This window comes from Amphiura filiformis, chromosome 6, assembly GCF_039555335.1.
Source record: "Amphiura filiformis chromosome 6, Afil_fr2py, whole genome shotgun sequence".
Taxonomy (NCBI): domain Eukaryota; kingdom Metazoa; phylum Echinodermata; class Ophiuroidea; order Amphilepidida; family Amphiuridae; genus Amphiura; species Amphiura filiformis.
The window spans coordinates 67,127,565-67,149,621 of NC_092633.1; the positions used below are offsets into that span (position 1 = coordinate 67,127,565).

Genomic DNA, 22,057 nt, shown 5'->3' on the forward strand with positions numbered 1-22,057 from the left:
TTAAAGTCACTGGTTGGGCACTTGGGCATGAGTGGTTAATGGAATGAATAGAGGCCTTGCATGTGACGTATCATCCCGTAAATATGGCGGACTACTCAAATGCATTCAACAAAAGCATGATTGCAATCTACCGTGACAGTTCGTCTCACACACATAACCCTACACTACGATCAAATAAGTTGATGACAACATTTGATTGAATGGACTGCACTCCGCCATAACTACGGTGAAGGACACCGGCTCAAATCCTTTGTTTGGAGCCAATCGATAATTTCATGCAGGGCCTCTATACGGTACTTGAATTCAATGGACACTTATTTTGTTGCATCTGATCCCAGTCTTCAGCATTTCTTATTCATATTCTTTGATGTTTTATTATTGTTTGTTTTTATAAAGCATATGCCATATTTGTCCCACAAAATTGTAAACAGATTTAAGTACAGCTCTCTCTTTATATATATACTTTTTCTTAATTCTTTACAACAATTGATCATTGATGATTTGACCTTTTCCAATGGTCAAAGTCTGAATTAATTTAAACTACCTATGTATCCATGACAATGACATGTATAGTAAAATTTATAGCAGAACCCACACATCATCATCAGTCGGCTGCGGAGCAGGCGACTACAAGCTTTCTCCAACTAATGCGATCTTGGGCAAGCAATTTTGTTTTGCTGCAGTATCCCTTCAGTATCTCCCAGGAGGTGCTGGACATACTGTAAATACAGTGTGCGCGGCCGTCCCGGTTTCCTCTTCCCATGTGGTGGAATATAAAGCGCATATTCTTTCACAGGCTCGCCATCTTCAAGACGCAGTATATGGCCGAGAACCCACACATTACATTTATACTTGTTGAAGTTATTCATCTTAGCATTTTTGTATACCAGATGTACATTTCCTTCAGTCAATCCAATCACACACAACTGACATTTACAAACTGGGTCCTTGTTTGGGACCTTATTTGTAAACTAGCTGTATGTTTGCTTCAGTCATTTCAATCACAGACAACTGACTTTTACAAACTGGGTCCTTGTTTGGGACCTTATTTGTATACTAGCTGTATATTTGCTTCAGTCAATAGAATCACACACAACTGACTTTTACAAACTGGGTCCTTGTTTGGGACCTTATTTGTAAACTAGCTATATGTTTGCTTCAGTCATTCCAATCACAGACAACTGACGCTTACAAACTGGGTCCTTGTTTGGGACCTTATAAATATTCTTTAAAGTTGTTCATAATTCTGTTATTGAACAATATGCCATATTTGCATAATAACACAGTCTACAGATGAGTTTACAATATTACAATAGAGAAATATAATTTTAAGTACAAAAATATACAATTAGCTCTTGCATTAGATAACAATTAAGAAAACCAGACACTTTTCTTTTGAAATGTATGAGAAAATGTAACTCCTTAGTTCCAAGATTTTTGTATGGTATGTAATTTCTCATCAGTCTTCACATTAGTGAGATTTTGTATGTATGCACAGTTGGTTGTTAACAATCTAAAAAGAATGTGTAGTTTGATGACTTTAGGCTGAGAGTAATAGCCCCATGTTATAATTCTGTGCATAGGCATAACTTACACTTGAAAGCTTGAGCTAAATTTGCACTCAGTTACTTTGAAGCAATGTCAGTTTTGAAAAGTGATTTCAAGCTATTTTCAAAAGAGACACAGTTATCTTTGTTTTCAAGTTGTCCCCTTGACAAAGACAGCTTTTTGTGGAATTTGATTGACAAAATTTGTGTGGTTATTGCAAGAAGGCCCATCTGCATATGTCATATATTACGATGTGTACATTATATAGAATGCAAAAATTGTCAAATATTTATAGGGCAGCTATTGCTGATACGACATACTTCCACTTTGATATTTGCAGTAAACCTTTGACGAGTGTATACTACTGTGATGTTACAAAGTCGCAGCTAACAGCACTTACGGTGCGAAGTTCATTCAAAAGTTTCCACACTCGGTATTTCAACACAGTAAATATGCGCGGTACGCTTTATTACATCAAAAGTTTACAGGAAAAGATAATAACCCCTTGATATTGAAAATACCACACGAATACGTTATCATGACATCATTTTGCTATTTAAAAAAATATCAATTCACTTTTAAGTTAATAAATGGGGAATTTGCAGGTGGGTCGAGATTAGTGGATGTACTCAGTGTTTGAAATAAGTCCTATCGCAGTGCAATTTGCACCCCAAAATTAGCCTGTTGCAATACAACTTTAAAAGTGTGGTGCAAAATTGCGATACCACATTGTACTGATTTAAGTGTTGATTGTCTGAGACTGCACCACAACTTTCAAAATGGGGTGCAAAAGTGCGTCCAAGATTAAAAAAATAATTGGAAGACAGGATGTACACATGATAAACTATGTCGCTCAAGATGGAAGTGGCACCACTTTTGCAAAAGTGACAGTTACTAACCTATAGGATTAACACTCCTGAAATTAAGGTATGTAATAAGTGCTAAGATCCTTTTCATAAAAAGCAACCTTGTTTAAAATCAGGTGCATTTCAAAAGAAAGTGACTGGTGAACAATTATGAGTAAATCATCTTTAATTACTAAGAGAGTATAATATTTGAACAATTATGCAACTGTTGCACCAAAGATTCAAAACCAACTTTATTTACAAACACACATGAATTTCTTTATTAAATTCGCTGACGTAGTGCATGTTAGTAACCACTAGTTACTGCTCCAAGCCTGGGCTCATACACCTGTTCCGAATTTTGATATGCCATAGGCTTTGTGATCATTTCGATCAGTGGTTTGTAATAAAGAAAGCGTGATCCAGTTGACCTAGCAACAGTCATATTCTAAAGTGCACTATGACAGCAAATTGGCAAGAGTAAAAAGGAATATAATCCATATTCCAAACATATTCTACAAGAATGATGCAAAGAGTCAAAATGTAAACAACCTTGGATTTCAGTAAAAATGGAAAAAAGAGGTTTTGACTAAGTTTATGTTTATTAAAAGTTGGTGTTCCTGCCTTGGCTGTAACACCTTATCAGCAAATATCTACTTCACAGAAAAGCAGGTAACTACAAAAATCGCCAGAATTATTTGTGTATGTTTTCATCATATTTGCTCATGTTAACACCAGAGTTGCTATTAAAGCAGAACACAATATGATGGTAATCCTTGGTTGTCATAGAAACTATCATCTCCATCAATAACATCATCAAATAGTGGCACTGTGAGAGGAATCTGGACATCTGTTGATGTTGCTTTATCTTGTGTGCTGTGCATCTCTGGCCTGCTGGGGCGATTCAATGAGGTTTCCACAGGTTTGCTATTTGTTGTTGCCTAGATGATAAAAACAATATGACAGAAATTATTAACTGGGTCTTTAAACAGAATAAATCATTGTAAGGATCTGCATGGTGTTAGACAATAACTCCACTCTCACTCCGACTGCACCACGTTTCCACTCTGCGATCTCACAGAAAGGCAGGCAACTCCTTTGCTGTTGGTTCTCCTTATATTTTGGAATAATATGCCCATGAAGATTTTTGAAGCAGTCTTGAAAACAGCTTTATTCCCATTAGTTGCTCACTTGATGGTTTTCTCTGTATTTCTTTGGTTATGTACAGATATTTGTATATGGTTATTATTGTAAAGCAGTGTCAGAAGAATCATTGCATGTGGTAAACAATTTGCCAACAGTTCTTAAGTTTGCTCTTCTCTTAACGTTAATATCACCGAGCTTGACAATAAACTCACTTTAACCAACAGTTTCACAAGGCCATTGTATTCAATCTAGGTCTAATATTTTCCTTGACTATTGTCCTCGACTATCTGGTCATCTCAGTGAATGTCCAAATTTGTAACACAATGAATTCTGGACCATAAAAAATTAGGAAATCTTTAATGACAAAACAATCAACTTACTTTTTTACTTTCAAGCGGGAAAGGGCCTCTTTCCAGCCTGCGTGATTTCTTCCTAGCTGATCTTCTCGGAGGAGGAGTACATCCAGGGGTATCTATCCTGCGACGTTGCATGTGTGTTCTCATTGGATACAAGCTGTCTCTGGGCATCTTGCTGGTTGGATTCTGGAGATAAAAAATGTGTGTAAAAGGTAAATTGGAGATCAATACCCCTGAAAGTGCAGTAATGTTGAATTTAGGTATGAAAGTGTGAGTACATAAAACCTTTCCAAAGCGGTGCAGTTTTCCGGTCATGTGTTTTCCATTTTGTAAGTTTTATTTTTCCTCTTGGAAAAGTGCTCTAGGGTCAATAAAATTTTAATATGCAGAAAAGTCAGTTAGTAAAATATCCTCAAGTCCTTAAAATGTATCTTTTCCTATACTTGTGTAAGATGAATAAAGCAAAATTTACTGAAATCAGAAACTTTTCTGAAAACTGGTATCCCTGATTATGCTTATTTTCTTGCTACATGTAACATACTGAGTATGGTCAAATGTGAATGTGATCTTGAAATCACTAAGTGTTATAAAGATGTCTCTTATCTTGTCTCAAATGAGAGTGTACAAGGAGCAGTTGCACATCACATCCCCACCTCACACACACAAAATTCCTTCCTTATAGAAAAGAAATTATAGATTAAAAAATCCTGTAATAACATCAATGATTCAACTATCTGGCTCACTACAAATTACAATTTCATCTTCTGGATACTGCCGCTTATTACGGAGAGTGAAACTGGAGCGTAGAATGTTGCGACGTGATATCCTACTGCCACCACTTCTTCGTGTTGCAGAATTGGAGGTTCTTCGTCGAGCCACACTGTTTTCTTTAAGTTGGCTGATTGCTTCTTGCAGTGCATCTACCCATGACAGGGCAACATTGTTATCATTGGAGTACAGAAGAAGATAATCACCATCAAACACAAGCTAGAAATATTTAGAGAAAACAAGGTAGAAAAAATTGTAATACTTGCTTCCACTACAGAGATATCAAATCTATTTTCACTGCAATCAAGAATAAATAGTGAACAAACCAATTAAATGTTGGTGCTGACAAAGCCTTACTGACTGCAGATACAGAATTAGTTCTTGTGGAATCAGGTTGTTAACATACCAGGTTTCGCCAGATCATCTCCTACATGATTATTACAAACAAATGTGTTGCAATTTTTAAAGGTAGGTCACCCAGTTGACAACCTCATTCCGCTCTACCCTACCAATTTGCATCTGAACAAAGATCACAGTTTTTCATGACAACAGTAAAGTTTCCGGCCTAGAATATGTTTGGTTTTGATGATAGGAACAATGAAGTGGTAGATTTATGCACCTCTGCCACTGTAATAAGTATTTTTGCTTCTAATATCCACACCGCTTGAGTAATTTAACTCAAAACATTTGGACTAAGAATGTTTGGGTGATGGCCCTGCATGTAAGGTAGAAAACACCAAGTGATACAAATCGTTCAGGTAAAATGGCTGGACCCAGAAGATGTGAACCTTCTGAGCAGTGATCTGTGTGTCACAAAGCAGAATTGGTATACAGTTTTGTCTTAGTATAAAAATAAAATAGGGATTTTGAACAGTTTTTATCAGCTAACCATGTAGAAGACAGTATCCAAATCTTGACACCCCTTTGAGGGAATAATATACTAACTAACCTTAAATAGTGCTCCGGCCCCTTCAACTTTCTTCTCTCCTAATACAAGCTGCACCTCGCATCGATCTAAGCATATGATGCGTCGACAAGCATAGGTACGGGCAGTGTGGTTGTGATCCAGAAGATTTGGTTTAGCATACACCAGCATATCATTAAACAAGAAGAACATGCGCTCATTGGATCCATTGCCTTTATTAGACACCTAAATATTCAAAATAAGGATCAGGATATAAATAATGAGAAAAAGGGTTTTAAACACTGATTTACAAAAGATTTGTTCTCAAGGTAGACTACAATAGCCTTAATTACACAATTACTTGACCACCAGTGTATCCATTTGAAAACTTGTACTGTAGCAAGTTTATATTCTCATGGTGTAACTATATGTAATTCATTATTTTTTGAAAATTTACATTTCTTTCCATATATAATCACCTATTAATATATTGGGTTGTTTCTGGCTATAATACATCTTTATAAATCTTTATCAGGCAAAATTGCAATTCATATTTGAAATGCCTCTCTAAGCTGGATTGTTTGAGAGTTCCACCTCGCACTGATTCTTCTAGAATGGGTTTGTGAAAATAAAAATAAGGGGCTGTGCAATAATTATGAGCCCTGGTGGGAGGGTAAAATTGGGGGGGGGGGCAAGAAATTAGGCAATCAATTTCTGGCACACCATTTTGAAATCCCCCAGGGGCTCATAATTATTGCACAGCCCCTAAGTGATTCTCCAAAATCATTCTGGCACATTCTAACACAGTAAGTTAAAAACTATCATGTGACTTCTTTTTGATTCTTGCCCAATGAGTTTGTGAGAATTAATCACAATTCCAGCCAGGTGTGACCAAATTAACTCCATGTTGTTGCACTTTACTTTTGAAACCAAATTTGTATTTTTTACCTCCCAAACCTACACAATTCATGCCCATTGGTCATTCAGGGTTCATATCGATACAACAAGATATATATATTAAATATAAACTTGTATGTATTTCTGAAAATACAATGCATAAACCTACCTTCATAAGTAAGCCTTCTTTTAAGAAGCGTCGCCCAGGGGTTAATATTCTTGGTGCATTGGCTCCAGTTAAAATGTTTTGGATCTTCAACATCTTCTGGAAATTTTCATGTTCTCTGATGTAATCATTGATTCCTGCTGTTACCTTGTTGATAGTAGTCACAGCCTCTGAAAATTAGATTTCAGTCAAAATGAATAATGTAATGACAATATTGTCTACATGATTCTAATTTGCTAAGTTTGGATGGTATGGATAATATGGTTTCACTAGCAATTAAGGTTGGGTAAACACATATATTGATATATTGTATGCTAGTTACTCCTGAGGTTTGTTTGTCAGGAAGTGTGTGGTTTGTTTATTTATAATATTTTGGGGTTCACATTATCACATATTGCTGCACCCGTGCCTGGCAATTAAAAGTGCAAACGTTTTCTGATTAATAGTGTTATAAAGTGTCTGCGATTTGTTAATTAGTACAGAAAGGAAACAAAATGGTTAATAATCAAAACATGCAGCACTGAGTAACACCATTATGGACTTATTTTGCTTCCTGATGTATTATAATAAGGCAACAACATCTTCTATTTCCTTAGGTAATAAATTGTCATAAATTTAAAAGTGAAAAAAAATTCAACACATCCACACTAATGCACCCTCATCATGTGCACACAGACACAAATATTCTTGCAATCCATTCAAGAACACAATTTTGAAACAACAAAGAGATGCAATGTACCAACCTTTGAGTTGTTCATAGTCCTCATGGTCCTCAGGAGTGTTATCCAATAATTCCTGTAGTAGCAACCTGTATCTGTAGTTACATGTAGAAATGAAGGGTGTCATATATCAGTCAAAATTTGACACTGTTTGTTTTCATAAAAGTAAGCACACTTTTAGCCAAAGTCAAGTAGTGTAAAACATTCCTCCATGGTTAAGAGTTCCAACTTGAGGAATATTGCTGCACACTGGGATAATTATAATCACAATAGTTGAAAATAAATTGTGCATCATCCATTGTTGCAAGTTATCTACTGTGTAAACTCAATATGGATATAATTTTTTCAGTTAATTTCTACAAGAATTGATTCACAGATTCTTGCCAAAATGGGCTATTCCAGTTGAAATCCATACATCCCCTATGGAAGATATAACCTTTATCTTCCACACAAGGAGTGTGACTTTCAAATGGGGTCACCTGAATGTGCTACTCAATTTACAGCCCCTATGTGGGAGATTAAGGTCATGTTGTTCACAGGGGATGTGTGGATTTCAACTGCAATAGGCCAATCTAACCCTGCTCTAAAAGAAACATTCTGATACGTTTCAATCTACGCAATTTTGAGTTGCTAACAAATGCATACACTGCAGAAATATGTTTGCACTATTATTTTGTTATCATCTTTTAATCGGTAAGATTTCTGAGATGGAACTGTACCTTGGAACTCTTTGTATCGGTGTAATGAGAAGCGAATCTAAGTTGAGATTACAGGTTTCAGCTTTGGACTCTTGCTGTCGCAGAAACTGTCCAAAATCAGCACGCTTCCTCTCCCAATCCTATCAAAATTAAGTACAGAATGAGAAGTAATTATATATTATGTCATATAAGGCAACAAAAGTATGTCTCAAAGCTGCTGCATGCACTCGTTTTGTGGTGCATATTTGTCTCCGAGAAATTGGCCAATTAAATGTTTCCTCCAAATTTTTACAAAAATATTGTTAATTCAATGTTATGGAACAATTGTACCTTAATTCCTAAAAATGTTCAGCATTAAAAGCTTCCTGATTTATACTATGATCAGCTCGTAATAGGGGAAAAACATTTGGTTTTTGTTGCTGCGTGCGTCAATAAAGTGCAAATTTACGCCTGTGTAAATTCACAAAAGCGTGCTTCAGTCAAGCAATACATAAGCGTGGTTCGCTTAGATGGTGCACCAAGCTCTTTGTACACTATTCTATATCAATCCACAATATTATGAGTCCCGCCTATTACAAGCTGATCAGAGTATAGCTTGATTTTATTTCTAAAGACCTTCAAATTTGACAAACCTGCAATGTCTGCATGGACTTTTCAAAATTATTTGCATATGTGCAGTACACTTTGAAGAATGGTGCCAGCTGGATGAAAGCTTGAGGGATGCCTTTCTCCTGCATGTGTGTTGAGAGTTCTTGGTTTACAGCTTGGATGGACTTCACATTCTCAAAGATCATTTTGTGGTCAGGATCTGGCAGTAAGCCAAGTTGCTGTAAGGGTATCATAAATTGCTGGAACAAAGCAAAAATTCAATACAGATAAAATCAAAAGCTGAATCTTAAGGTGGCACACAGGATCACTAATTATCCATTATTATTCACCTCATAACTCGAAAAGTATTTATGTAAAGTATATAAAAGTATACATTTTATGAAAGGAAATGAGCTCATAAATCCATTTAAAATGTCAGTTTTGGGTCAAAAAGTACAATTTTCGAGACAATCCCCCAAAACGGCTTTTTTGACCAAAAATTTTTGGTCCATATAAAAATTTATTTGAAAATCAAAAACTATAAAACATGAATTTTATTAATTTTGACAAATAAATCAAGAAAGTGTTTTTTTATTTTTTCGAAATTTTGCTTAGTTTTTAAAATATAGGCAAAAAATCAGTAAAAACGTGAGACCCGTGTTCAAATTTTTGAATCATGGGTGATAAAAAAAGTTCTAGGCCCTAATTTAAAAAAATAAAAAAACACTTTCTAGAATTTGATCATATCTAAACGTTTGACTTAAAAACTTACCTCAGAGATGCTTCATTTAGACGCTATGACGGACCAAAATGGTTAAAAGTGGTCAAAATGAACTTGCGAAAATCGCGATTTAGAAAAATACAGCGGATTTTAGGTCCATTTTTGAAGATTATTCCATAAATAAATAATCCGGTGATTTGTGACGTTTGGTCAAGTTAGAAAATGAGAAGGGGCGTCCAACTGCAGCAGATTGGCATTTTTTTGGTGATTTAGAAGGTAAAATATACAATATGACAAAATTATCCGTGCACATTCGGCAGATGTTTATCCACATGGAGTAGCCATTTTATTTACTTCAGTCTTGTTTCCATGGTGCAGCAGAGCGTCTGGCAAGGCCGCGGCGTCGCGTCGGCGTTTGAGGAGCGACTGGGCAGCGGACAGACAGACTGGTTATCTGTGAATCGTTGCACAGTGCATGGTCGTGTTGCAAAGCGAAACCATGTTTATTTAAGCACAATTTTGTCATGTTCGTATAAAAAAAGATCATGCTCTGTATTAAAATTGCTGACATCAGAACATTAAAAATAGCATAGAATAACTGACAAGCAATTATTTTATGTCCATTGTCCTTTTCTGAACCGCAAACATGATGTTGTTACTACTCGTTGCTTTTTCTTTTTGGTAATAAACTTTCTTAAATGGAAATGGCTTTTTTTGCATTGGTGCTTGACAAGCACCACAGCGGCCCGTCCGCGCCAAAGTTATGCATTTTAAAGTCCGTTATTATATAGGCCTACACCTTTTTACGGAATATCAAACACGTACAAAAGTCATAGTCCTATTATAGGCCTAAAGCCACAATAAAGTTATACCAAATTTATTTTGCCAATAAAGTTATAAAATATTTTGTACCGCATAAAAAGTGAATAAAAATACAACAAAAAAATTTAAAAAAAGTGTGTCTGTTGTTGTTTTCAATCAAATAAACGTGTATGATTATAGGCTACAGTAGCCTATATAATAGGCATCATGCTGTAAAGAGCGTTTTTAAACATTGCATGAAAACATTCACGAAAAATGCTTTAAAGCAGTTTACCTTTTAAAATATGCAGAAAACATTATAAACGTGAAAGTTGAAAGCCAGACAAACATTGCAAATAAAAAGACATGCGGCCAAAACATTACTTAAAAAGTGTTGTAAAACCAAAAGCTTTTATCATAATCATGGCATGGTAGACCTAATAGGCCTACTAATGGAAATGTAGTTAAATGGGTTATGAAAAAAGCACGAATTTGCGTTTTCGATTATGTTTCTCGTTTGAAATTATTTAGCATTAAAACATTCACGAAAATGCTTTGATAAACGCGTGCTTTCGCTATGCCGATCATTGATCAAATATCGAAATTTTTGACTTAGGCCTACAGTTGTAGGCCTGTGCCTAGATGATCGATATGATTGTATTGAAATGTCAACGTTTTTTGACATAGCGTTACGGTCAATCAGGAGTATAGAGAACGTTTGAAAATGAATCTTAAATCCGTGTTTTAATAAACTTTGAAACATTATTCAGGGCCTTAGGTATTTAATATAGGCCTACCGGTAGTAACTGCTTGCCTATTTTTTATGGTCTTCAAAATTAAGACGAAACTGAACGACCGCAGAGGCCCCCTAACCAAGGCTGGGACTGCATAAAATATATATGCCTATCGTTTCTTGTCCAACTACACCAACTTGGTAAATCAAATTATAACAATGAAATGAATGAATGAATGAATGAAATAAAACAAATTTTTTAAACATAAAATAATAAGCCTAATGATGTACTATACGGGCTAAGTCTAGCCTATTAGCAAAATATTTAGGGCCTACGTTTTCTGTCATATCTACCAGATTGCGTCATCATTACAGGGCTTCTTACGGGTAACTACTTCTTACAGATAAATTTTCAGAATGAAACTTGAAAAACAAAACATAAACAAAAAAAAATCACTATTTATGTTCATATAAAAAAAAGACCGTAAAATTTATACCACTACCAGCACTTTTTTTTGGCGAAATTTAACGAGTAGGCCTACTGATTCTGGGCCGGGACGGTGGTGGTCTGTCGGCCCGCAGTTTCGCAATGCAATGGTGCAAGCTTTACCTATACCTTGGAAGAGATCAATACGATAAAATACGGTAGTGATCGCGATTGGCGACTCAGCGCCTGAATCAGCAATCACCCGCCCATCCAGTTTACCTTGTGTGCGTGTTTTTGCTAGCTGTATGCGCCATAGTACGCATTACGCTGAACGCGATCTATTATGGGAAAACAATGATGTTATTTGCTTTTGCATTTTGACAAATTTTTAATGAAAAAGGGTCTTTAAAATAGCTTTTCTTATGGTTCAAATTTTAAGATTTCTTTAAAATCTATTAATGACAAGATAAAATAAGGTGTGAAGATGACATTAGTGTTGAAAACTCAATTTTGGCCATGCAACACTTCAGTGATCCTGTGTGCCTCCTTAATCAAAAGCTAAACATAAAACTACCCGCCCGGCACATGTTATTTTGAACAGGTTCCAATGCACATGCTTGACATTGCATCCATACTCTACCTGATAACTAAGCTTTAAAAAATTTGGGCATTTTAGTTTCATAGTGTACAAAGTCATCCAATCTGTTGATTTCATTACATTAAGATGTAATTTGTAATCACTTCTTGTTCTTACAGATGCTCTAAAGTCCTGTTATATGAAGGAAGCACAAACAAATTAGATAGCCTACATGAGATACTACTAAACACCAATGAATAGTGCTGTTCAACTCATGACTAAAATTGTTTTGTCTTAATATGCCTGGAATTCATGACTTTAAGATTGACTAATGACTAATTAAGATTATCAGGAACAACATGGTGCAAAATGTGATCATAGAAAATTTCTGTGTGTATGTGATTCACTCAAAGGGTCTGATTTATCAGTGGCCTAGTGGTCTAAGCCAATTTAATGGCTTAAAAATTTCATGTTGGACCTGTAAGTATTCTATATCAAATAACATGATATCAGACAAAAGATGTAAATAAAAATAAGAGAAGGACAGTTACAGTAGTTACTGGTCTGCCTCTATGCCACCTTGCATCAAACCACCAGCAAGACCAAGTTGAGAATTGGTAGTGGTTTGGCAATTTGCTTTATTTTGCAGTACCTAATATTGAGAAAGCCGGGCCATTAAATTTAAGGCTGGGCCAGTGCCTTTACAATATAACTGTCCATCCAGCAGAAAATGCAAACCTCAGTCGACCACTGTTCACAAGGCAATGAAATTAAAATATTAATGGAATGGCTTTTGATAAGGAAGAAAATACCTCAATGATAATGAGCAGCTGTTCCTGGTAGGTCTTCTCAGATGCAAATATCTCAGAGATGACTTTGTCTCGTGTCCGTGACATTTTAACTAATGTAGCTTTACCTCCCAGTTTATTACGCTTATGACTGAGGACATTTTCAAGGTCTTCTTTCACGCTATCTCTCCTAGCTGTTAACTTCTCACGCCAGGTGGTACTAGGAACTTTGTGAACTGTTATGGAAATACAAAATCAAAATAGCACAAAGATTTATAGTTAATATTAGTCCACTGTTATGCACTAAACTCAAGTTTGTGTGATTTTTTCAGGGGTGGGGGTAGTGGCCAATTTATCACACATGAATATGATTTTTTTCTTCTGTGCATTTTGTTGTTGTAAATATAGCTTATTTGCAAGTCCATCTGAAAATTGGGATCTGCAATAATGAAAAAAAAGGGCACACTTTGACTGTCTTTTGGTGAATATCTACCCTTGCTCCCCCAATTCAATGTTGGATAAAGGGATTTTAATAGTCATCAGGGGTCCATTTCGCTAAACTTTACAAAGCTTCGTAAGTCTCAAAATCATTCTTAACTTACGACGAGTCGTAAGTTCCATTTCACTAAACATACTTACGAACGGTACCCTTCATAAGTAATAGGGATTTACTACAGGAACCCTTCGTAGAGTTACGTCTAGCACTTGGTATTTGGAACTTTATGAACGGTTACCTGAGTTGCGAAGGGTTAAAAGTTTAGTGAAATGGACCCTAGGTCAATGAGACACTCCAACATTGAAAGATGGGGAGTGGGAAAGGGTAGGATAAAGGGCAGAGTCTCTACTTTAAATTCATATCAGACCTGTGTCACTTGCTTTCATACTGCCCTTCATACTAAGTAATATATGACATCCATTTAAATTGTAGCTTTTTCAAAACCCTTTTATAACAGTAGTGTGACACATCGTAGGTCCATATTTTATCATTTCATAAAGTTGGCTGGGAATTTAAGACCTGACCTTTCAAAGATTTATTTTTCACCAAAGGACAAACAGATCACAAGAAGTTCTGAGCCTCAGTGTATAATTTATTTAATCTGATCCTAATATGTAATTGGTTCTGCTGCATTGCATAGTTTGTGAAAACAAACAAACAAATAGACAGGTCAGACACTGAGCATGTCTTGGAATATTCAAAAATGTGTATACAATAGACTTACTTCTTTTTTTCCTTGAAGTACTGGTACTGGTTCTGGGTGGCATTCGTTCACGAATCACTGGGGATGAACTCGCCATTGCACAATTTTCCTGTGATTCAAAAGAAACAAACACATGTCAATTCAAATCAGGGCATGTAGTATAAATTTTTATGTTCTTTTAAAATAGGACTATGATATGTTCTTTATCACATATAGAGCAAAATGCTCCCCATTTTGGACAACCTGCTATACAAATTTCAGCTTGTGTAGCAATTTTTTACAATGTAAATAGTGATAGGCTATAAAATTTGGTATAATTTTTTTGTTTTGTTGAAGTGAAATCCCGGTTCCCGCACTCCGTGCATCCGTATAGGGCATTGAACTTGAAGTCTGTACTTAATATATAATTAACAAAAATAATCATTTACATCCCACGTGTATTTTTTCTTTTGAGATTTGAATGGATCACACCACTAATGCGCCATTTGTGTAACCCTAATGAGTTCCGGTAAAATACAGAAACTTTTTGAGGTATTTTGGGCTGGTCTTTAGACTAATTAATCAGAAAGAGTGGCGAATTATAGCTTTTAATAAAAGTTTAAAGCCTATACATAAATTTGAGTCGCCAAAAAAGTCGCATTTAATGGAGAAAATAGGTCCGCGAATTAAAAAATGGCAGAAACGGGTTTGCGGTCTTGAGCATGGAGCTATTATAAGATGGAGAGGAAATAGATTACGTAACGCATTGAAACCTTGTGCCGATTTGAAATCTGACAAGCTATTCATCGAAAGGTACCTTTTGTTTGGGACAAAGGGCTTCCGCCATTAAATCGGTAAGCTGACCCGACAGTGTATTAAGGTTGGTCTGAACCCTGGAATTATGAAAACTTTCGGGCCTCATAACTGCTAAATTATTAGTCTAAACAATATAAAAGTATACATTTTAGAATGGAAATGACTTGATGAATTCATCTGTGAGGTCAATTTGGGCCAAAATGCTCATTTTGAGAAAATCCCAAAAAAGCGGGTTTTTGGCCCAAATTTTACGTGCAGCGTAACGTAAAAAAATTGTTTGGCCAAAAATTTTTTTATTAATTTTAAAAACTAGATAAAAATATCTAGGACCGTTTTTTCATTTTTTTTTTTTTTTTCTAACTTCACCGAAAATATTTGAAATTTGGGCGAAAATCAGGCTTTTTATGATTTTTTGAAAATTTTGCATTTTTTGACCATTTTTGGTGCAAATTTCTCAAAGTTGGTCAAAATTCAAAAAATAAAAAACGGTCCCTAGATATTTTATCTAGTTTTTAAAATTAATAAAAAAATTTTTTTGGCCAAACAATTTTTTTTTGTTACGTTACAGACGAAAAAATTTGGGCCAAAAACCGCTTTTTGGGATTTTCTCCAAAATGATCATTTTGGCCCAAATTGGACCTCACAGATGAATTCAGCAAGTCATTTCCAGTCTAAAAATGTATACTTTTATATTCTTTAGACTAATAATTTAGCAGTTATGAAGCCCGAAAGTTTCCATAATTCCAGGGTTAAGACCACCCTTAACGCTTTACCTAGCAGGCTACTGTCAATAAGTGATCAAATGCAAGTCGCGTGAAAGCGCTTAATGGAACGAAAAGTACCTATTGTTATACATAAACCCAAGGGTGTGATTGAGTAGCCGTAAGCACAAAAGGCACACATTAGCCGCTAATGCATAGTTTGTTGTCACCCCACTGACATTAGGTGCTTCATTTAAATAAATTGAATGCGCCTGCTGAATTACAGACCCGTCTCAAACATCGCCTTTATAGGGAAGCTAATTGAGAAGGCTGCAATTATCCAGATCAATGACCATATGCGTGCTAATGAGCTTGATGAATTATGTCAGTCTGCCTATAAAGAAAAGCATTCCACTGAGACAGCACTGCTCAAGGTGACCAATGATATTGCTAGGGCCATTGATGATAACAAGGCAGTCTTCTTAATTATGCTTGATCTTTCTGCTGCCTTTGATACCATTGACCATGACATTTTATTCTCTCGTTTAGAGCATGGCTTTGGTATCAAAGGCACAGCCCTACAGTGGTTCAAGTCTTACATAAGTGGTCGTCAGTTTAGAGTATCTGTTGGAGGGGTGATGTCTGATAGGCATGTTCTTGAGTGTGGCGTACCTCAAGGCTCTATTATTGGGCCAAGAGTGTTTACAAAATATTCTCAGTATATTGCTAACATAATCCGTCGTCATGGTTTACATTTTCACATATATGCCGATGATGTTCAAATCTATATGTTTTTCAATCCCAAGATTCCTGGTGATTCAGCATGTGCCATTTTCAAGCTATCCATGTGTGTTGAGGAAGTTCGTGATTGGATGCTTTGTAATATGCTCAAGTTAAATGACTCCAAAACTGAGTTTTTCATTGCTGCCCCTCCACACAATATGCCCAGTCTCTCCAACATCAATATAAAGATTGGTGATGCTGAAGTAATTCCATCTGCTACCATCAGGAATCTGGGAGTTGTTTTTGATGCTACGATGAACATGTCTAACCATATAACATCTATTTGTAAAACAGTTAACTTTCTCTTGTGGAACCTGTCCAGAATTCGTCGGTTTGTCACCGAAGATGCATCCAGTAATGCCATGCGGGCACTAGTGTTATCCAAGATTGATTATGCCAACGCCCTTCTGTCTGGATGTAGAAGCAAAGACGTTGCTCGCTTACAAAGACTACAAAACCGTGCTGCCCGCATTATCTTCCAAGTTCCCCGTCGTCACTCATCTTCACCTCTTTTAAATTCATTACACTGGCTTCCAATAGACAAGAGAATTTGCTTCAAAGTGCTACTTTACATTTACAAGACATTGAACGATCTGGCACCACCCTACCTCTCTGATTGTCTGACCATCCGTGTTCCAACTAGGGAAGGTCTTCGTTCAAATCAAGATCTTACGCGCCTTATAATTCCTAAGACAAACAGACTGATAGGTGATGGATCGTTCAGTGTCTTTGGACCCAGAATCTGGAACAATCTTCCTTCATCCATTAGGTCATCTCCCACAGTTACTACTTTCAAACGTAGCCTGAAAACTCATCTTTTAACCATTGCTAATTTTATGTTGTTTCTTTTGCATATTTTTGTTTACTTGTAGTCTTTAGTAGTAGGGTAAGTTTTTCTGTAAAGTGCAATGATCATTTCTTTGAAATTGCGCTATATAAATGCCGTTGTATGTATGTATGTATGTATGAATCAAGGCTGAATCAAACACATCAAGGCTGCCATATGTCTATAGTACAATAATGGTATTAAATAGCTACGTCCCGGGAGCTACGTATGCATGTAACATATAATAAGTATACCGGTATAGGCCTATATAAAAGTTGTTTTACAAATTGAGATTTTATTTTATTTTATTTTATTTTAAGAAGGAGAATGTCATAATCAGTGGCGTACTGAAGGGGGGCAGCTCTTCTGTGAGAGGTCTTGGGAGGGATGAGGTTGGAGGAGGGATATGAAGAATGAGAGGGACTGGAGGAAGAGAGAAAGAGGAAGAAATAAAGAGAAATAAATAAATAGACGTAAATAAATAGAAAGGTAAGGAAAATGATAGGAATGAGAGGGACAAAACGTAAGAGGGGATGGAGAAGGAAGGGAGATAAGAGGGAGTGATACTATCTTTAGCAAGTACAGAGAAAGGAAAAGAAATGAATGACAAATAAATGTAGGCCTTATAATAATTATTATAGAAACTAAACACAGCCCCCCCACACACACACATAGGCCTAACACTAACAGCACTATAGGCAGCCATTCGATGATACCAATGCCTTTATGCGTTACGTATTTAAAACGCCCAGTCAGATGTATTTTACACCTGCCAAGCACAAGTCACCCAATTTCGAAAATTGGACGTTGAATGTACACTCTCATGAATATTGATTGGCAACATTTTCCAATATGTCAGCACTCAAATCGGACACAATAGAACAATAGACCATTCAGTGCGTTGGTCTTGAGGGCATGTCAAAAACAGTGAGGGCGCTATTCGCGGCCTCGTAGCGGGAAAACGAGGTGGAAGGACCCCCATACATATGTTAAACTTTCATCGATTTGCAATCAACTGATTATCATAAAATATTTTAAAACAAGCCCAAAAGGCCTCAAAATGAGCAAAGAAAACCGGTGTTTTTATTTCAATGGAGCGATTATTTACTTGGTGTGCGCCCATAAATCACCGTTTTGGCTCAAAAAAGTGGAGCCACTCGCAAAAAACGGGCTGGCCGCAAAGTACAGGGTTGAAAAAAATCCCGACTTTGAAAAATCGCTGACGCAAAAATACTTATGGGATTTCAATATTTTTTGGATTTCTATTTGATTTCATCCCTTTTTAGTTGTATTACGAAGTTGTATAGCTCTATCTTAAAATATTTTAAAAACAAATGAGAGCAATTTCAAAACGTTTAGTTTTTGCATTTGACCGCCCGTATGCGTGTGTGCATGGAAAACAACGGAATAGTCTGTGGGTGCACTGCTGGCTGGACACCCTATTCAAATGCACTGTTCTTGTTCGAATACTGGCCAAGACTGCTGATGGAGTCAGACGGTGTCATCATGGACAAGGTTCAGCGAATCCAACTAGATTTTGAATGCAATGGCCTATGTAAAAGGAAAAATAGGGAGAGCGTGGCGCAATGGTTAGGGTACTTGCCTTCAGTGCATGAGGTCCTGGGTTCAATTCCGGTGGTGGCGATTTGCTGGGATATTGACTTGGAAAAAAAAGTCTGAGATTAATTGGCAACTTCTGTAGATTAAATTCAGACTTCTGCTCTCCCATGGTTCATTTAGAATTGGGTAAATGAATCATGAAAGTACTCAAATCCTTCGGAGGGGACGTTAAGCCGTCGGTCCCATGTGCAGAGAGCCATACCTGTACATGTATTTCGCAGCCAGTTTCGAAAAGAGTAGGGTGTTAACCCCTGGCTGTTCCCAACCCGTCCCGATGTTCAAATGGACCCCAATGGAAATAAGCTTCAATAGAGGCTTTCTTGGGTTATCCAGGGTTGTCAAAACCCGAACAAATCAAATCAAAAAATCTGAATAATACTTTACCACCTGAGATTTATTTAAAAAAAAAAAAATGAAATGAAATTGAGTAAGCTTAAATATTTAAAGCCATATTATAACATCTGCTGAGGAAGACACCCTCACTGAATTTTTAAAATTCCTTTTCTTACACGATTAAATTGTACTTTATTAAACCAATATACCCTGCAAAAATCAAGACTCTAGGTGCTGTAGTTTTGTCAAAATCCGAGATTTTGAATAAAACGCCTGAATCAGCGCTTTATTATTACGATGGAATTATTAGTCGAACGCATACACGATGTTCATAATACATAGTACGTACACGGCATGCGGGGCGGTGATATACACAGTCACAACAAAGGATCGTACCACAAGTTTGACATGACCGAAGGAGTGGTACGTATTGGCGACATGTGCCCTGGTAGTAAATTCCAATTTTCTTTGCTTTCCCGTCTGAATCTGAATCTGAATCTGAATGTATACTGCATAACACTCCTGGTGGAGTCATACACGCAGGATGAGGTGTGCGCATGAAATTAACTAGTCTTGCTGGTTGAGGTGGCTTATGACGGCTGTTTTAAATTGCTTGGTGTCTTCTATGGTGGTTACTGAGTAGGGAAGTGAGTTCCAATCTTTGACTGTTTGGGGGAAAAACTGTATTTGTGACAGTTCTTGTTAGATGTGATGAGTTGATAGCAGTTGGGATGTTGGTGCCGTGACAGACGTCGGACCGGCAGAAGGAGGTCATTCACCGGCAGGGCGAGGAGGTTTTGTCTTGACTTCTGGAGAACTGATAATCTGCTTACTGTTCTTCTGTTCTTGAGTGAGTTCCATTGAAGGTTGGTGAGAATTTCAGTAACACTGCTGTGTCTGGAGTAGTCATTGACGACAAACATTGCGGCTCTGCGTTGAATTTTTTCTAATTTGTTTAAAATAAGATCCTGTGTATGAAGATGAGTACTCCAAGAGTGGGCGAACTAAGGTGAAATATGCATTTTCTTTGATGGATTTGTTGTAAGAGTAAAGGTTCCTTTTTATAAAGCCAAGTGATCTATTTGCTGAAGATGTAATACGGTTGATGTGTTTATTCCAGGTTAGGTTGTTAGTAATATCAACTCCAAGATAAGCGTGACACGCCATGGATTCCAGTGGGGATTGTCCTAGGGTGTAATTGTAGACCTTGGGATTACGAACATGTGTAATCCGCATGACAAAGCACTTTTTGGTGTTTTTGGCGCCTCACACTCCGAGTCAAGGTCCACTCTATGAGTGGCTATGAGGTCGTTTTTGGTTGCTATAAGCACACCTCCTTTGGCAGGACCGAAATTACGATCCTTTCTAAAAACCGTGAAGTTGGACGGGAACAGCTCAGAACTGTTCACAGAATCATTCAAATGAGTCTCAGACCCTATGATGATATCTGGGTCTTTATCATCAATACAAACTCTCAAATCCGCAGTTTTGTTGCGGATGCCCTGGAAGTTTACAACCAGGATTTTTAGGCTGTTTCTTTTTGGTTTGGAGGTAGGTCTAGGGTTCTGGTAACCCTTGGATTTGGTGGATGGAGATGAGGAAGCCAAAGGCGAGCTAGGAAACTCACTGGTATTAATGCTGTCACAATCAGGTGATAAACAAGAAAAACTGTTTGACAGCTCAATGTCTGATCTTGAAAACAGAGAGCTGGAGAAGTTTGGAAGGCCGCATTGGCAGCAAATTCAAGATACATTACTACCATCCGCTATGTTTTGATACACTACCGAGTTCATGTCCATGCAATCTGCATGATACCAGCCTTGGCACTGATCACAAGCCACTGCACGCTGGCCCCATTTGGCTGCTTCACCACACAGAAGGCATGGGAACTTGGGTTTATAAGGGGCGGGATTCGGATGTAAATCACCGGCTTGCATAATAATCAACAAAGAAATTACTGACATGACAAGTTTGATAGGTTGGTTACTTTTGTGTAGCCCAATTGACTGGGCTTTGTACTTGTAGGTATTAAGTAGGTTAACAAGACCTGGGAAATACTTGGCATAGTATGTAGGAACCATATGGATATTAAGTAAATTTGACTCTTGCTTAGAAATGAGTTCACCTGTATGCATATCTGTATACAAGCGCTGTAGTTGCAGACCACTTCCAATGACGAAAATCGTCATGAATAACAATTCGGAGCCCTTCATTTTGTACAGGAAAAGGGAAAACAATAACTTGGATAAGACAAAAGAAACCTCCTGCCCCACCGCAAGTTACTCACAACCACCGACCATTGTCGTCACGACACACAAACAGTTTAGTCATCCATCTCTCCCGCCGGGATGGCCGCCATCTTTAAAAATTTACGATGCGACGAAATCTCGCGGTAGAATACGTTGATCCAAACACAGTCAAAAATGTATCTTCTGGGTTTGATCGATTACCCAGAAGAAAGCTTGAAAATAATGATGTTATGAGTCACTACAACCACCAAAAATAGGTTCAAAATGTTCCAGGGTAGTATGTGTACCACAAGGTGAACCTTGTAGGAAGATTTTCAGCCCAAAAGATGAACTTTGAAGACCAAAAATCACCAGCGATGTTGAGGCCGAGGTACACACCACCACATGCAGACATGCGCACACCACATGCGCACACGGTCTACAGTTGTTCGGCTCAAAAATAAAAGGGGATATATCTGACAGTAAAAGCTAACATTTTATTGCAAAGAAATGCTAATCTATTTTGTTTGAAAATGTTATAATGGCTAAGAAGTTTAACTTTAAGCTTACTGAGACGAGTTACTCAATTTCATTTTTTCAATCAATCAATGTTCATGCATTTTTTTTGTCATGTTTGTGAAACTTACCCAGACGTCGGACTAGATGAATCAACAACTCCCAGATATCAGAGAAATGAGAAATCAGTGATCAAACTATCAATTTTCATCAATCAATCACGCACAATCTGCTAAAAAACAAAACAACACAGATTTTCGAATTATGCGGCTCGTTTGTTTAGAATGACGTTATTTACCCGTTGGGTATACTCATCCCCATAGAATTTAGGGGCGTATTACACAAGCAAATATGAACTTTGTCTTAAATTGAGA

The 22,057-nt window shown here is 37.0% G+C and overlaps 1 protein-coding gene across 1 annotated transcript; it reads right to left on the reverse strand.

Annotated features, from left to right (window-relative positions):
- Nucleotides 1-294: 294 nt before the first annotated feature.
- On the reverse strand, nucleotides 295-21,947 carry LOC140155879 (rho guanine nucleotide exchange factor 39-like). The gene is made up of 11 exons (XM_072178875.1): nucleotides 21,815-21,947; nucleotides 13,903-13,990; nucleotides 12,707-12,918; nucleotides 8,680-8,895; nucleotides 8,069-8,187; nucleotides 7,374-7,444; nucleotides 6,634-6,800; nucleotides 5,613-5,813; nucleotides 4,649-4,882; nucleotides 3,920-4,081; nucleotides 295-3,334 (listed from the first exon to the last, which is right to left on the reverse strand). The coding sequence occupies exons 2-11, from the start codon at nucleotides 13,976-13,978 to the stop codon at nucleotides 3,140-3,142; spliced, it is 1,653 nt and encodes a 550-aa protein (XP_072034976.1). The 5' UTR covers nucleotides 13,979-13,990; nucleotides 21,815-21,947; the 3' UTR covers nucleotides 295-3,139.
- Nucleotides 21,948-22,057: the final 110 nt, after the last annotated feature.